The 18512-nt window shown below is 42.4% G+C and overlaps 1 protein-coding gene across 1 annotated transcript in view; it reads left to right on the top strand.

Moving 5' to 3' along the window:
- Positions 1–18512, top strand: part of LOC141997269 (uncharacterized) — a 63042-nt gene that overhangs the window by 15268 nt on the left and 29262 nt on the right. The window contains exons 2-7 of the mRNA XM_074969570.1: positions 218–349; positions 3152–3238; positions 5877–6050; positions 11384–11532; positions 16051–16227; positions 16828–17230. Of these exons, the coding sequence (XP_074825671.1) occupies positions 218–349; positions 3152–3238; positions 5877–6050; positions 11384–11532; positions 16051–16227; positions 16828–17230 (1122 nt within the window). The remainder of the gene's footprint in view (positions 1–217; positions 350–3151; positions 3239–5876; positions 6051–11383; positions 11533–16050; positions 16228–16827; positions 17231–18512) is intronic.

Below are 18512 nucleotides of genomic sequence, written 5' to 3' on the forward strand. Positions count from 1 at the left end.
GAAATTGTACAAGCCCTTGTATATTTGATATCTTACTGGCTCATACTTTGTTTCAATGGGAGCTTATATTCACCACCCAGGTTGTCAATAAAACAAAATATGAATGACAGAAATTTTATGGCAGATATTGTAGCTGTAACTGTCACAGGTTCTGCTGTAGCCTCACTAGCTGAGTGACACACTTCTTAAAAGCACTTCTGATTGGTTTGTGCTCTAGCTAAGCCAAGAAAAAATCCTGAAAATTATGAACATGGTGAAAAATAAAGAACTGAGCATCGAAGGAGCTTTGGATTTGGCACAGAAAGAGACGCATGCAGAAAAGGAAGCAATGAATTTGGTATTCCCGATGGTAAGACTGCTCACTTTTAAAATATATTTTACAATAATTTCAGACTGTTTGCGTGTCTAACACTTATATGTTCTGGGCCAGATTTGGGTCCCTCTCCAGCTGCTTTGTGCCGTTCTGGCTGCACAGCAACTGCAAATGCCATGGATCTACTTTCTGGGGATTCCCTCAGTATAAGAGTCCTCGAGAGGGGTATGGCCACCATAGACACTCCTGTGATGCCAGTCTGTATGGCACCTAGTGGAGGAGTCATGGCTGGGAGTAAAGGAACAGGTCCCCAGCCTTGGAGGGTAGTTTGGTATAAGTTAGAGCAACTTTTACTTATGCTCGGGATTGGCTTGGTCTCTGGCCCACCAAGGATAAGGGGAGCATAACAGTGGCTTAAAGATTCCTTTCCCCATACCTGGATCTTGTGCTGAGCACAGGTCACATGAGCCAAGGGAATCTAGGCCCGGACCAAGCTATTTAGGTTCCTAATTTCAATTGTTTTCAGTAGAGTTCCTAGGGAGGTGTCTGAAGCCATTTCTACACTATATGAGTGCTACAGTGGCATAGCAAGGGCTGTATTGTAGATGCAGACTATACCAGCAGAAGGGGTTTTTCAACTTTCCCTCCCCGAACAACAGTACTAGGTTGAGGGAAGCTTTCTTTCATTGACCCAGCAGTGTCCATGGGTTGGCTAGCTATGGCACTCAGGTGTGTGGCTTTTCCACACCCCTGAGACTGTAGCTATGGCAACATAAGTTTTTAGTGTAGACCCGGCCTGAACCACATGACGTGGCATGTTCCATTTGACTTGGCACAAAGACTGGATTTATTTGCCATTAAAACCTCCACTAGGTTCATTGAAAAGCAATATATAGCTGATTAACAACTTCCCCTTTTGTTTATGACACATGGAATAAGCTGACACCATGCGGCTCAGGTAGGAGTAGAAGTGAGTTGAAATGGAGCAAAAGCACAAGTTCTACGCTGGTTTCATGTAAAGTGTGGGTTTGAGCCCAGACACTCCTCCCTCATCCCCCAGGTCTCATCCTCTTCCTCCAATGGGCATTTTCTTTCTCCTACTTCTCAATCTGGTCCTTTCCCTTCTTTCTCTCCTTCAGTTCTTCCAAGTATCTCCAACTCTTCCTTCTGCTCTCCAATCTTTATCCCATGATCTCTCCCCAGTCACCATCAGAATTCATCAGCTTTCATTAATATTTCAACGTCTGCAAGCCCCTTAGGGCTGGATTTTGAAAACTGGCCTCCCCATGGGAATGTCTATGAGAAATCTTCACACTATGATAATAGCACAATTTGAAAATGTTTCATGCCAGAGAAGCTGTTAGTGATTTTTGAGAGATAGGAGTCATCAGGCCTCTTCTAAATTCCTTTTGGGTTTGCTCTTTAATAAGTTCCTACACTACTTAATAAGTGCTCTGCTTGTATAAAGTTAATCTAGAAGGAAGAAAAAAACTAAGCAGCAGTTTGGTGTCCTCTTGCAACACAGAACTGAACAGTCTATCAGCTGGAAATTAGCCAGGAACATAGAGGGCTGTATGGACATAATTTTCTTCAAGTGATGAAACACAGTGAAGTTAGAACTAGCAGTTATGGACCCAGATCTTGATGGTTCTTACTCACTTTTTTACTAAGTTTTTTTACTTGGGTAAAAGCAATGAGTGACTGAGAGCTATTTTGTGGTGCTTGTAGTTATGTGATATTATCATTTTGTTTTCTGCGTACTGCAGTTTAACATTTTTGGACAGTTGTCAGCAGAGGCAGCTGGCATTTTGTGAGTCTTTCTGCATTCCCTAAATCTAAAGTAAAAGCAGTTCATACTGTAAGTAGATGGTTGCTCTTTGTGTATGGAAAATTCAGATGGAGGGTAAGTAATTCAGAATTTGGCTCCTGGTGGTTTAGACTTTATAGCTCTGTGATATGAGATGGGAGAGCAGTAAGGATGATTGCATCAAAATTTCAGGCTGTATGAATGCCTCTCTTTAATTTTACAACACTAAAGAGGCTGTGTTGATGTGAATTAATACAAAGGATAAGTCTTTGTTGCAGAGGAAATCCTCTCTATTATAGTATATTATCACTAACAGGACATTTATATGGATGATGTGTTCTAGAAATAACGCATTATAAGTGGTTTCTTGGCTACTGCCCACAGTACTATAGTCTGTGATAATTAAACTGAGAGCTAAATCAAACTTTAACACAGTTATATCCTCACAGTGGTGCACAAATACAGAGCACATTATCCTGTAGCTTGCAAAATCAGTGCATGTGAAAGTGCAATAGCCAATTTTACAAGCCAGGTGGTAAATTGTGCACCCCAGCATTTATGGGCACGGGCAAATCCTATATCTCTAGTTCTACTTCATCCTGTTCAGGAATCTGATGATGAAAGTGTCTTTCTACAAAGGTTGATGCCCTTTTAGTTTGCTAGTTTGATTAATAGACTGGCTACGCATTTATGTTGTTTTAAATGCATTTAGTACAATTCTGAGGTCTCCCTTTCCACCTTACTACCCGTTCTCAATTCTGTTTCTTCCTCTTTCTCTCCCTTGCTCAATCCTTCTCCCTCGCATGCTATCACCTTTAGCTTCAGTTACCGCAGTAGGATTCGTGGATGCTTGGCTTGTGTGAAAATCAAGCCATGGTGGTACAGTTCTTCCCAGTGCAGAGGTCCTGACAAAGCCACTCACACCATTGACATACTGCACAGAGGAGACTTCACTTGAGAGTTTTAATGAATTTCATATTAACGTATTGAAAGAACATAAGATTTTAGTTGATATCAATAATGTTTTCCAGGATTCGCAGGATTTGCTGACTGGTTCACAGTTCAACTTCAGTGTCTACAAATACAAACGATATAGGTGGCAGAAACGAATTTTGCAGGTAACTTCATGAATACAAACTCCTGCCTCTGCAGAAATATTGCACTTACTATATTTCTGCATAAACGTGAAAGTGGGTTTAATATACTCCGTAGTCCAATATATTGCCTGAATTAAAATCCAGTGGAGATGTTTGAAATATTAAACTAATTCTCTGCCTTTTAGACCAAAACTTCTGTGCAATTAATATCTGATACCTCCTCTGTTGGGGAATTATAACCTGAAGGCTGTAGGATGGACTTGAAGATCTAAGACATCTTTCATCTCTAGCTATTGTGCTCCACGACAAAAATATTTGATTGCGATGGTTTCCCTTTGCACACTATTCTTCGTTTACAAGTTGGCACTTATAAAAGTGATTATTTTCTTTATAAATTTCCTTTGACAGCACGTCTCTGTAGTAATGATCTATAAATCCTACCTGTGCGCTTTAGAACTAAGGGAGAGATTTTCAAATATGCCTGGGGGACTTAGGAACACAAGTCCTATAGAAAGTCAGTGGGACTAGTTGCTCCTAAATCCTTTATGCATTATTGAAAATCTCTGCCCAAAGTTCTGATCTACAAATCATTAGGTTAAGATTTAGCTACTTGGTTTCTAAAACATTCAGATATTTTCAAATCACAAACCTGATTTCCTGATTATCTTAGAAAGTTTACAACAGCTTCGCAAACCCTGCAACACAGCAAATTTACCATTCTTCCCTCGTGCCCCTGCCCTTGACTGGGCCAAGCCTGCAGCTGGTGTAAATTGACATAGATCTAATTCACACCTCATTTAACCAGCAAAACCCTGTGTTCTCAGAATGTCCTGGATGAAACATAATGTCCTGGATGAAGTGAGCCCAGTCAGAGCAAGGGCTTGTCTGCACACAAATTATACTGCTTTAACTAGACTCTATTCCTGTGCAGGAAGGATAATAACCTAGGCGATGTCTACGTTAAAACAGTATAGCAGTGGGAGAATTCTACTGTCAACCTAGCTATTGCCTCTAGGGGAGGTGGATTAACTACAGTGAAGGGAGAACTACACTCATTGCTGTTGTGAGGTCTGGTCTATACTAGGAAATTAGGTCAGTTGTAATGACGTCACTCAGGGGAATGAAAAATCCACACAGCTGAGTGATACAGTTAAATTGGCCTACCCCCAGAAAATTCTCACAGTGACCTAGCTGCCACCTCCTGGGGAGGGGGAATATGTACGCCGATGGGGGAAGCCCTCCCATCAGCGTAGGTAGCGTCTTCACTGAAGTGCTGGTGTTTTAAGTGTAGACATATCACATTCCAGGGTGCAATCTAAACCAGTGAGGGGTTGTCACCACCTGCCCTGCAACCTTGGATGCCTCGCAATGCTTTGCTGTTGTAGCTTCCACACTGGGCTGCTCACAAACAGTCAGACAGCATGCTGGTCACTTCCTGAATGTCTGTGTATAGCTGCAGTTCTGGTCCAGTGACACTGAATCTAGCAGCCTGTTAGCAACACACCAGCCACACTCTGGCTTCCAGCAGCCTGGGTTACTGTTTGCCAGGTAATCCCAACACATGTCCAGTCCTAAGTTTCCCCCAAAATGTGTGTTCTGTACTGTCCAGCCCTCTCTTGCCCAGTTCCGATATTAGAGATCCATTGTCACTGTATGGGGTCAAAGTACAACACTTTGCTACTGTAATTGGAGTTTCCAAACAATTCACTTTAAGCACAACACTGGATTAGTTCTGATTAAAGAATAAAACAAATGTATTTAACTACGAAGAGGTAGATTTGAAATGAGTACAAGTATAAGGTATTAAAGTAAGAAATGCTTACAAGAGAAACAATATGAAAATGCTTCCTAGTAACTAAAACTTAACAAACAAGACTTGGATCAAGGTAAAATTATTTCCACATATTCTCGGCAATATAGCTGACCAAATTCTAAAGTTAGGATCTGCCCTCAAAGGCCAAAGGGCCAGTTCCTTTGTCTTCTTAGGTATAAGAGCAAGTGTAAGAGAGATAGATTTCGGGCATATTTGGGGTGTTTCTTGTCCCTCACTTTTATAGACCAGTCACCCTTTGAAATGTATTTTCCTGAGGGTTACCCCTAAATAAAGTTCCTTCCCACCCTGAGGACAGAGACATGGAGCCTCATGGTGAAAGAAGTTCCATGTTGTTGTTTGTTAAAATGCGAGATCAATCTGTTTTTGCTCCTCTCCATTGCTAAAGAATGGCCACTTGACTGGTGATTGCCAATCAACTTTGACACCTGTTCTTTGCCCAGTAATTAATGCTCCAGTGAGAAAATTATTCCACTAGCCTATGCTGCTGCTGTAGAACAAGCTCTTATACTGGTTTATAGAAGATATGTGGAAAATTTCAAAGAAAACAATGCTTCAGAATGATGAATTGATGTATATTTATCAAAGAGATAAGGAAAACGCAGATGCAATAAATATATATTTCTATGGTAACGACAGTAAATACAGGACAGTGGTTGGATAAGAAAAAGTTTGTTCTTGATTCTAATTGTCAACAGAACAGATACATTTTCTCAATTGGCCCCTTAGCCAGGAACCAAAATATTTCATGTTGATATTGGTGGTAGTCCTTTCCTTGTTAATGAAGGGAAGAGGTGAAATCAAATGAAAAAGATCTGTCTCTTCCAGATTGATTTTAACACAGAGACCATTTTTAACATTGAGAAAGGGATCATCAAGAAACAGTTCCCATTTCCACAAGTTAAATCCTGTGAAGACAGTGAAGGGAGGCGCTTCAGCATCGCATTTCATGGGCGTCCGCATTATGAGCTGGAAGCAATGTCTCTTGAAGATAAAAGAAAAGTAGGTTAATCTATTGTAATAAATTATTTATTATCATCAATTTAATATTAGGATGTGCTATGTGTTGTGCAAATGGAGAGGTTGATACATGCTTAATATATTTTTTTAACAGACTTCCACCTGATTTACACTTTAGTGATTGCATTGGGTGTACTTGGGACATAGGAATGTAAGTGTAGTGTTGTGTATTTGGTTGTCGTGGTAATAGAACCTTGTTGTTGCTATGGCAACGGAGTTAGATTATTAGGGGATAGCCCAGCCGGTTTTGGCTGGTTTTTGGTTAGTTCAGTGTGTGGCAATAAATGGCTGCTTTTAAGGTTAACAGCTCTCTGTGTCTCCAGTGAGTTCTTCCTAAAACTGTTGCCCCCAGGGATATAACAACGTGGCTATGAGGGTGGGATGTCTGTGCTGACCCAGCAACAGAAGGAAGTAGAAGTCAAGGTACAACCCCCCCCCTTTTTTGCTGCAGGAAGGGGGTGAGAACTGGCTTGTTTGCAGTGACTGCAAACCGAAACTAAAACCATGGCTACACTTACAGGGCCACTGGTATCTTTTGAGGAGACTATAGTGCAATAGCACGTATATACTGAGTATTTTGAGCTTTTTGTTATTGCAAATGACATTACAGAAGAGAAGAAGGTGCCAATATTCTTCAGTGTTGTAGGGGCTAAGACTTACTCCCTGCTATGCAGCTTACTACACCCTGGTAAGCCAGAGACCAAATCTTACAGTGACACTGTGGAAATCCTGGGGTCCCATTTTTCTCCCAAACCATTGGTAATTGTGGAAAGATGTAGGTTCCAGAAAAGAGACCAAAAAGAAGACAAAACAGTTGTACAATTTGTAGCAACTTTGAAAAAGCTTGCGGAACACTGTGAATTTAAGGAGATATTAAATGACACCCTACGTGACAGGTTAGTGTGTGGCCTGCACAGTGAAGCTATACACAAGTGCCTATTGACAGAGGCTCAGCTTACCTTACAGAAGGCTGTGGATATTGCGGTCTCCAGGGAACTGGCTACAAAGGAGGCGCAATACATTGGTGCATCCCCTAGGGTGCATGAGGTGTCACAAGAACCTACCCACAAAACTGTGCAGAGTCAGGAATGTTGCCGCTGTGGTAAGCCGGGTCACCAGGCCTCAGAATGCTGGTGTCAGGACCTGGTGTGTCGACACTGTGGCAAGAAGGGACACATTGAGTGTGCCTGTAAACAAAAGAAAAAGAGGCCTGTGGCTTGGCCGACCAAAAAGGGAAATCTGCATACCCTAGAACAGATCCAGGATGACCAAGGAGACACCTCATCGCAAGAAGAAGTGCCACTCCACGTTTTGTCTTTGGCAGTGGGCTCACATGAATACTGGGTAACCCCGTTGTTGGACGGCAAACCTATGCACATGGAACTGGACTCCGGTGCCGCCATCTCACTGGTCCCCAAGACTATGTATAAAGAAAAGCTACAGCATCTTCCGCTTAAGGCAACAAAAACAGTTCTGAAGACATATAAGGAGAAGCTTTGCCCATGTTGGACACTACTGATGTTAAGGTGGAGCTCAATGGACAGGCTGCTAAATTGCCACTGTTTGTGGTGAGAGGTAATTACCCAGCCTTAATGGGTAGGTCTTGGCTTAGGAAGATCCAGCTGAACTGGGCAGAAGTGCACTGAATGACTAAAGAAGAAACCGGTCTGCCTGCTATACTAAGGAAACATGCTGCTGTTTTTGGAGAGGATCTGGGAAGTATGAAGGGAATCACTGTGACATTGAACATTAAACCTGACAGTCAACCAAAATATCAGAAAGCCAGAACTGTGATATGCCATCAGGCCAAAGGTTGAAGTGTGCACGGAAAGCAACAATGGCCAACTTTACTTTGAACAGGTAGAGAATACGGCCATCACCACTACTCAGGTAAAGAAGGCAACTCGAGTTGACCCAGTATTGTCCCAAGTTATGGACCTAGTGATGCATGGAACGTCTTGACGAACCTCTCCGGTCTCACCCGATCTTGTTACCTACACGTCCAGGAGGACGGAGTTATCGATCCAATCTGGTTGTTTGCTGTGGGGGAGACGTGTCATTATCCCACCACCGGTGAGATCACAGATGTTAGAACAGCTACATTCTGGTCACTGTGGAAAGTGCGCATGAAGGAAATTGAACCAAGCTATTTTTGGTGGCCTGGATTGGACAGTGCTATTGAAGAGAAGGCAAGAGCTTGTATGTCATGTCAGGGTGTGAGGAATGCACCCCAGTGGGCACCCCAACACCCATGGGACTGGCCTGAAAACCCGTGGCAATGTATTCACATTGACTTCGCTGGCCCCTTGAAGGAAGCATGTTCTTGGTTGTGGTAGATGCCCATTCTAAATGCCAGAAGTCTCTATAATGCAGTCCACTACTGCAGAGAGTACTCTCCAAAAACTATGAGGACTCTTTAGTCGTTTCGGTCTGCCAGAGCAACTTGCAAGTGACAATGGACAGCAGTTCGTCTCTCAGGGGTTTCAAAATTTTATGAAGGCAGATGGGATACACCACATCACTTCAGCAACATATCATCCATCTACCGGTGGATTAGCTGAAAGATTTGTGCAGACAATGAAACAAGCTTTGAAATCGGCAAGGGGACAATTATCCATTCAAAAGCGTCTGGACACCTTACTATCCTACAGAAACACCCCTCATGCTACGACCAAGGCATCCCTGGCCTTTCTAATGATGGGATGACAGCTGCGCACTTACTTTGATCTGCTGAAACCTTCTGAATCCCGACAAATTGTGCAACGTCAGCAGCAAGATCAAGTCATCAGGCGTGCACCCAGTGCAAAAGACCGAACCTTTAGCCCGGGACAGCCGGTTTTGGCTCGGAATAATACTTCTGGAGCTAAATGGGTCCCTGCCACTGTCATCGCTCAAACGGCCTGTTTCCTACACAGTACGGACTGCAGAGGATCTCACCTGGTGGCGACATGGAGATCAGCTGCTGCCAGGTCCTACCAGTCCTCAGGACACATCTTCAGTTGACTTGCCTGACTTCACCACTTCCAACGAGACACCGAATCAAGAGTCACCTGTTCCTGAGTTTCCCCTCCATTACTGCTGGCAGCAGAGATACCCCCCTGCCCGGAATGAGCTGATACCACATCCTCACCCCTTCACCCTATGAGCCCTGAGCCCATTATCAGGCCCGCTCCCAAGACACTTTTGGGAACAACAACACCAGAAGTCCGCCGTAATCCACCTAGAGATAGGCCTCCTCAATGGCTGGGTCTTTAGCTAGGGCAAACCCATGGTTATGGGGTAAAATAATCCCGGGGTTTAGCTGGGCACGGAGGCAGTCTACCCTCCTGTAGCTTCATGTTTGTTTTATTTATGGGACATTCTCATTAAGGGGGGAGGAATATGTTGTGTATTTGGTTGTCTTGGTAATAGAACCTTGTTGTTGCTATGGCAACTGAGTTAGATTATTAGGGGGTAGCCCAGCCAGTTTTGGCTTGTTTTTGGTTAGTTCAGTGTGTGGCAATAAATGGCTGCTTTTAAGGTTAACAGCTGTCTGTGTCTCCAGTGAGTTCTTCCTAAAACTGTTTTCCCCAAGGATATAACATGTAGGGCAGAATTTTATTTTCAGACAGACCTGTAAGGCAGCCCATTGGAAAGGGGAACACTTTAACTCTCAAGAGAGAGTCCCTCATGATGAGAACTAATTAGTAGGTACAATTTTCCACCAAGTTAATAGATGACACATTCCCTTAAGTAAGGGGTACAGTTGTGTTCTTAGTCGCACCCCATCAGCCTCCTTTAACACAGTGGCATGTGGCGTATGTAGTCAAGTAGCTGTTACATATTTCAGTTTTGTGTGCTGCATCTTTAAATTACTAAAGAGCTATCTGTCTATAGGAGCAGCTGCCATTTTGTTTGTGCAGCATGCTAGCAAGAAGACACACTCTGCCCTCTCAGGGAGACATCATGTTTCTTATTTCCCTGTTTTGTTCTTTTCCTTAATCCAGATCAAAAGTCATTAAGTAAATGGCTGCTTTTAGCACAGGGAAAGCATACCATAAATGAGACCTGAGGAGTTCTTCTATAACTCACTCTAGTGTTAAAGAAACATGTCCAGCTTTGTGATTGGAGGTCCAGCACAAAGAAGATGGATTCATTTCCCTAATTTCAGCTGGAATGTGGTTCGGTTGGGAAACTATTTAAACAAACCAGCTCACTTCTCTCCCATTGCCTGTACTTTAACTCAGACTCAAGCTTAAACTTCTCCAGGCAGCTATTTCCTCTTTATATGAGAAAAAATATATATGTAGATATTTATGAGAAAAATGAACTGAGGCCATCCTTGGGTTGCAGAAAGAGCCAGAGGTTTCAGTCTTTCCCCAGTAAAATACAGTGAGTGGCAGGAGATAAAAGTAGTGGGGACAGAACATAATTGAAAACCAACTTGGATACAGTTACTGAAGCTTGCAGTAACTCAGCAATGTAACGTTGTAAGGGCTCATGTGAACCCTTCTTTGGTTTGGAGGCTTGCAACTGCTGAGTTTCCCTTTGAGTTTCAGGCTCAGACAAATCCTAAATTTCACCAAATTTCACACTGGGTCTAGATAGATATGGACTGAAGCATCTGGCTCCAAACTCTCCATAAGGGCAGGGATGCTCAGGTCTGGAGATTTGATTCAGCCCATTATATGGGAAGCATTAAAGCCACCTGCAAAGTTTGGGTTAGAATTCAAACTTTCTGAACTCTCTCAAAATGTGGAGGGGTTTTGGCTCTCGGGTTTTCGTTTGGGCCCATCTCTATTGGAACCTTGCAAAGCTTATGAGAGTTTGCAGGTTTTCCCAACAAAACCATATTTTAGTTTAGATTTGCTCATTTTTCTGTCCAGGTTCATTTAACACTAGGCCTGGGTTCAGCTGAAATGGGTCACAAGGCTGTCAATGAAGTCACTCCGAGTCTAGAGTTTGGAATGAGACCTCAACCTAGTCAAATGTTACCTGTTTTTTAACTGAGTGCTTGGTGATTTTCAGAAACTTGAATTGTGCAATTAAGTAAGGAAACAATATGAGAACAGTAACAGAGAGATCTGTGTTTAACAATAAGCCTTTTTAGGAGGAGGATATACCATGCTTACACATCTTCATGTTTAAGGGTAGAGGCATACCAGCAAATTTGCATTGAGCTACATCACTTACTTAGTTTATGTAAGAGAAATTAATCTCCCTCTTTAGATGTCCATTTTATTCACAGATACATTTAAAAAACCCAACCCATTAACATAGGTTGCAAGGGTGCTGGTATGTAAAACATACACTAGCTACTGTCACTTATTATACAGATATCACACCTGGTGAACAAAGTTACCCAGAGTAATTCATACAGGAGACCTGTAGAGTTCTGCTCTGGAAGACCTGCCAAATGTGATGTGATACATGAAGGACTACTGGATTTGCAGGAAGACAGTTTTGCATCCATTAAATGGGTGAAGTATGAAATATATTTTTCTTTTCATAGTAGTAATTTCTATCTCCCATTGCAGGAAGGGGGTGGATCTTTCAGAGGCTCTGATAATTATTTAACACTAGGATTTTAACTTGTGGATCAAGAAATGTCATTTTGGTTCACTTTATGGATTCAAATTTAGTGAATGAGTCTGTCTGAAATGAAAAGGAGTACTTATGGCACCTTAGAGACTAACCAATTTATTTGAGCATAAGCTTTCGTGAGCTACAGCTCACTTCATCGGATGCATACTGTGGAAAATACAGAAGATGTTTTTATACACACAAACCATGAAAAAATGGTGTTTATCACTACAAAAGGTTTTCTCTCCTCCCACCCCACTCTCCTGCTGGTAATAGCTTATCTAAAGTGATCACTCTCCTTACAAAGTGTATGATAATCAAGGTGGGCCATTTCTAGCACAAATCCAGGGTTTAACAAGAACGTCTGAGGAATGGGGGGGGGGGGGGAACAAGGGAAATAGGTTACCTTGCATAATGACTTGGCCACTCCCAGTCTCTATTCAAGCCTAAGTTAATTGTATCCAATTTGCAAATGAATTCCAATTCAGCAGTCTCTCGCTGGAGTCTGGTTTTGAAGTTTTTCTGTTGTAATATCGCAACTTTCATGTCTGTAATCGCGTGACCAGAGAGATTGAAGTGTTCTCCGACTGGTTTATGAATGTTATAATTCTTGACATCTGATTTGTGTCCATTTATTCTTTTACATAGAGACTGTCCAGTTTGACCATGCCCCTCTGCCATGTACATTGGTCAAACTGGACAGTCTCTACGTAAAAGAATAAATGGACACAAATCAGATGTCAAGAATTATAACATTCATAAACCAGTCGGAGAACACTTCAATCTCTCTGGTCACGCGATTACAGACATGAAAGTTGCAATATTACAACAGAAAAACTTCAAAACCAGACTCAGGCGAGAGACTGCTGAATTGGAATTCATTTGCAAATTAACTTAGGCTTGAATAGAGACTGGGAGTGGCCAAGTCATTATGCAAGGTAACCTATTTCCCCTTGTTTTTTCCTCCCCCCCCCCCCTCGTTCCTCAGACGTTCTTGTTAAACCCTGGAATTGTGCTGGAAATGGCCCACCTTGATTATCATACACATTGTAAGGAGAGTGATCACTTTAGATAAGCTATTACCAGCAGGAGAGTGGGGTGGGGGGAGAGAAAACCTTTTGTAGTGATAAACACCCATTTTTTCATGGTTTGTGTGTATAAAAACATCTTCTGTATTTTCCACAGTATGCATCCGATGAAGTGAGCTGTAGCTCACGAAAGCTTATGCTCAAATAAATTGGTTAGTCTCTAAGGTGCCACAAGTACTCCTTTTCTTTTTGCGAATACAGACTAACACGGCTGTTACTCTGAAACCTGTCTGAAATGAAGAACATATAAAAGGTAAGTATTGTTAGTAGGCTTGCAATAGCACCTAGCACAGTGAAGTCCTGAGTGCATGGCAGATGCTTCTAGATGCTACTGCAATACAAATAAATAATACAATGATTTTAATGGGTGAGCCTGGAGAATTTCCTTCTCCTTCATTTTCACCTTTTTTTCTTTTTACCTTCCTAACCACCCCATTTTCAACCACTAATGAAAAGAAGTAAAACTTCTGTCAAAGTAGCTAAAGAAGGTAAGTGTCCACCATAAGTTCTCTGCTAGAGGACAGTTTTCTCTCACCGGACAAATGGCTGTTCTGCAGCCAGTAAGTCATTCTCTGTTCTCCTCTTGGCCTTCCTGTAGAGATGACCAACCACTGCCCTAAAGGGAGGTAACTTTATAGCTATGAATAATGGTGGGCTAGGATTTAGACTGGAACCTCCAACTATTTTTTACACAGGCCACTAAATAGCCATCTGCTGGTAACAATGACTTTTTATTACCCCTTCAGCCATTATTGAACTAGGAACCTCTCAGTGAAGGCTTTAAAATGGCCCTTCAGTTTGTTCTGTTGTTATGTCAGCTCATCCTATCAAAAGATTTTGGGGGGAAAGAGGCCTATGGGGACCCCTCATAATGCAAGAAAGAAAGAAAGAAAGAAAGAAAGAAAGAAAGAAAACATTTAACATTGTAATTATCTGCACATAGTAATTATCTCAAAAGAATTCAGAGTTCCCAGGAAATGATTTTAATTGTTTTTAAAAGGCTACCATTGTATGTCTTGTAAACAGTATCCTCAAGAGCATCTTAGGATTTGCTAATCTGCTACATTTAACAGGTTTGCTAACAAACAAAAATTGACTTTTATTTATCTTGCAAAGCAAATCCCTGGTTGCTTCTCACATAATATTAATCCTCTTTTTTTTTTCTTTCTTTTTTTTTTTTTGGCAAAGTAAATAATGACGGGAGACACCCGGAGATCCTATTAAGCCATAAGTCCCCGTTTTAAAGGAAGGAGCAATCAATATAATTGCCAGCTCCATTAAACAATTCTTATCGCTTTGACTCAGCATGTAGGCGTAGCTGTAACTTATGTTTTATGTTTTATGTTTTCTTCTTCCATAGTAACTAAACTTGTTTAAATTATACCCTATGGCCAGTGATGGGACAGTAAATGGGGAGGACTCTGATTTACTACAGCAAATTCTTTCCCAGGTGTCTGGCTGGTGGGTTTTGCCCACATGCTCAAGGTCTAACTGATCACCATATTTGGGGTTTGAAAAGGATTTTCCCCCGGCTCAGATTGGCAGAGACCCTGGGGTTTTTTCGCCTTACTCTGCAGCATGAGGCCTGGGTCACTTGCAGATTTAAATGGTGGATTCTCTGTAACTTGAAGTCTTTTTAAATAAGGACTTCAGTAACTCAGCCAGGGGTTGTGGGTCTATTACAGGGGTGGGTGAGTGAGATCATAGAATCATAGAATATCAGGGTTGGAAGGGACCTCAGGAGGTCATCTAGTCCAACCCCCTGCTCAAAGCAGGACCAATCCCCAATTAAATCATCCCAGCCAGGGCTTTGTCAAGCCTGACCTTAAAAACTTCTAAGGAAGGAGATTTTGTGGCCTGCGATGTTCAGGAGATCAGACTAGATGATCATAATGGTCCCTTCTGACCTTAAAGTCTATGAGTGTAATTCTTCATAATTACGTAATCAACCTGCCACACCTTGGGGAGGAGTGGGAGGGAAGCACTGATGAAACTAGTGTCAGAGTGATAAAGAAGCAAAATAACCCTCAAGAGAAGGACCTTTATTAAAGTAGGGGCTAGACCCAACCAAGATTGTGGCCTTCTTGTGGTAGAGGCTGTATGTAGTGCGACAGTCCTTGGGAGCTTACAATCTAAATAGACAAGAGAAAGGGGAAACAGCCACAGAGAGGTGAAGAAATGTGCCCAAGGTGACACAGCAGATCAATAGTAGAGCTAGGTTAACAACCCAGGTCTCCTGACTCCCAGTTCAGTACCCTAATCACAAGACCACACTACCTTCTCTGCCTTTAATTCAGCGAAGCGTTGTCCTCCTTCTATATAGTTTAACTTGCATTCACTCATGTATTCTCTCTTCCTCCACATTGCAGAGGAGATAGTTCTTAAGTCAGGGAAAGGGGAGGTTGGTCAGAAACTTCGCTAGTATTTAGAGTAGAGGAAGTTGAGCCTTATGTTATTATTTAACACTTATGTTACAGTAGAACCTAGAAACTAAGCATCTCAAAACCCCATTGTGCTAGGTGCTGTACTAATGTATAGTAAATGACAGTCCTTGCCACAAAGAGTTTACAATCTAAAACAGTGGTTCTCAAAGCCGGTCCACCGCTTGTTCAGGGAAAGCCCCTGGCAGGCTGGACCGGTTTGTTTACCTGCCGCGTCCACAGGTTCAGCCAATCACGGCTCCCACTGGCCGCAGTTCGCCGCTCCAGGTCAATGGGGGCTGCGGAAAACCACGTGGGCCAAGGGACGTGCTGGCTGCCCTTCCTGCAGCCCCCATTGGCCTGGAGCGGTGAACCGTGGCCAGTGGGAATCACGATCAGCTGAACCTGCAGATGTGGCAGGTAAGCAAATCGGTTCAGCCTGCCAGGGGCTTTCCCTGAGCTAGCGGTGGACCGGCTTTGAGAACCACTGATCTAAAAGAAGAGACGCAGTCGGCAGATGAGAGAAATAAGCAGTTGGGGCTGGGAGGGAAGATGGGGTAACAAAAATAGTAGGATATGTACAGTTCTTCGCCCTTTAGTCAAGCCTCCTGGGTTTTACTCCTGGATCTGTCATTGGTTCACTGTAATATCATGCAAGGCATTCACCTCCCTTGCCTCAGTTTGCCCATGTAGTAGATGGGGGTAATAAAGCCTACCTTATGGTTGTGGTGTTAGGCTTAATTCTTTAACGTTGGTTAGATGCTTTGTGATCTTGGATGAAAGGTGTAATGGGAGTATGAAGACTTCTTGATAAAAGAACTTATCTTCTGCTGCTTAAAGCAGAAGGCAAGGCTAGTGGTGATAGCGGTTAAGCGAGGAATGTGCTGATATCTCTATCCCTTTGTCCTTGAGATATTTGGTGCAGCTAAGTGAAACAGAACTGAGTTTATCTTGCATCGGCAACAATGGAGAGAACAAGAATGCAGACCCTGTAGCAAAGACAATTAATTTGTCAGGTGGAAATGTGAGTGTCATTAAAGAGAATGGATATGATACTTTCTCCATCCAGACCAAGGAACACAATTACTTGTAAGTATAGCTAGTAATTAATAATTTGATAAACAGAGCAATTAAAATAAGGTTGAATAACCATGTCTCTAGATGCCCCAAAGTAGAATACAGCAACAGGAAAAAGCAGGCAGTCACAACCATGTGGATAAATGACTGGGTAACTGAGCTGTAGAAGTGGGTCTCAAAGTACCACAGAATGAAGTCAAATGCCTACATTTAAACCTGGGTAACAAAGGCTGTTTAGTCATCACTTTAGCATTCATGGAGGGATTTATCCTTCGATGACTATCTTAGTTGTTGTAAATAGTTTCTGACTAGCTTGTAGAGTAAGCACAAGGGTAATACCAAGGGGATTGTTCATCTTCCCCCATGAGGAGAAGAGGAATTATGAGGAAACTGTACCATAGAGTCAATATATGGTAAAGCTTCAGCTCTCTAACTTTAGAAACCTAAGCAATTAACTCTGACTGAAAAGGTCAGAGTCAGCAGCGCTAGTCTCCTTTGACAAGTAAAGCTGTCTAGCACCATTCTGCTTAAATCAGAAATACTTGTGGTTGTGTTAGTCAGCATGTTATTTACACTATCTTGGGTTTATATAATGTCATTCTTAAATTTTAGGTTTCGAATACCCTTTACTGTTCTGAATAACAGGGCAGAGGACATTAGCAAGCTCCAGAATGAATGGGTATCGCTCATAGACAGGTATTGTCTGCTGTGGAAGAATCGCTCAGAACCTCAGGAAGACTTTGGAGAAGACACCTCAGAGGCTGTATATGAAAAACTCACCTTCTCTCCAGATAAGCAGGCAGAAGGAGCCCACTGCCTTGCTCTGGGTTCTGAAGCAGCTCCCCGATCAACCCCCCTGACAGAGCAAGCAACCCCAGCATCATCATCATCATTTCCGTTTTCCAGAGTTCAGGCAGGGGTGCCGCCACCACCTTCTTTCCTGCCGCCCTCCTGCCTCTTGCCAGCATTGAAAAGAACAAAAGCTTTTCACTGGGATGTTGTTCCTCAAGAGAAGGTCAGGATAAAAAGTAACTGCTCTTCATCATGGTCAAGTAGCTGATGCAGGAAGGGGAAAACTTTTTTAAAAAATGACAGGATGTGCAACTATGTTGCATGTACTACTGCAGTAATTATCCATGCAAGTGGAGTAACTATTCCATGAAAGAACCTGGTCACCTAACTGCATGTGCAATTATCCACTTTGCAAGTGGGATTGCAGTAAATATTCATTCACATTGGTTGTAAAGTTGTACACACAGATTTTGCACAGGCAGTTGTACCCTTGGTTGAAAATCTATATGTTAATATATTTAACAGTTACCAAGGAATGAACGTGACAATGTTCTCATGCCAGTTTTTTTTCTTAAATGTTGAGAATAGGCAAAATCCACAGGCACATTAGCTGAAGATGTTGTCACAGTTCAGGGCAACTGCACCTGTATTACTCCTTCACGGTCCCTCGAGAGCACCCACTCTAGGCTCTCAGCTCCTCAGCCATCACCTTTCTTGGGCAGAAACCTGCATCTCTTCCACTCTTGACTGGGTTTTTATAAAGGCTGCCCAGTTCCCTGCCCACATTGTGATATTCTCGGCCAGCATCTGTGATTTCGTTTCTCTTCAGAGTTAAGAACAGCATAATTGCCTGCATTACAGAGAGAACGTATTAAAAACAATATTAAAATTAAAATTAAAAACCAACATGCATGCTAAAACGCATAACAGAGGTAAGTGTCAGTCCTTCAAAACCCACAACTGGGTTTTCTCTGTGGTTTCAAGTTCATAGCCATCTCAGATTCAGAAGCAGAGCAACTATGGTTTTCTGTTATACAGCTTGGGTTTTTGATCTTGGCCTCACATAACAGGAGATCAGCAGACAATGCCTCCGGGCATAGTTTCAAAAGGCTGGTCCTTTGCATTACTGTAGAGGGGGAATTTGCGTTCACTTCCCTCCAGATATTCCCCTGCAAAATCTCTTAACACTTTCTGTTCCAAAAATCCATTCTCGTCTGGCTCATTGGTCAATATAGTCCCTTGAACCCCCAGGTGTCACATCTGTGATGCCTCCCCTCTCTCAAGGTTACACACAGTCCTGGCCCACAATATTACATAAACCATTCATTTAATACAGTGGACTGCAAAGATACTTAAAGTGAATTCAATAATTCCCAAGGATATGACAGGTGATTGCCATATCTGTCAAAGATGGGATTTGCCCATCCCATGCACATCCTTAATGGCATCTTTTAGACCACCTGCTCTGTCTTCTCTGTCACTTCTTCCAGCCAGAGCCAGTGTTT

This window comes from Natator depressus, chromosome 13 (genome assembly GCF_965152275.1).
Source record: "Natator depressus isolate rNatDep1 chromosome 13, rNatDep2.hap1, whole genome shotgun sequence".
Taxonomy (NCBI): domain Eukaryota; kingdom Metazoa; phylum Chordata; order Testudines; family Cheloniidae; genus Natator; species Natator depressus.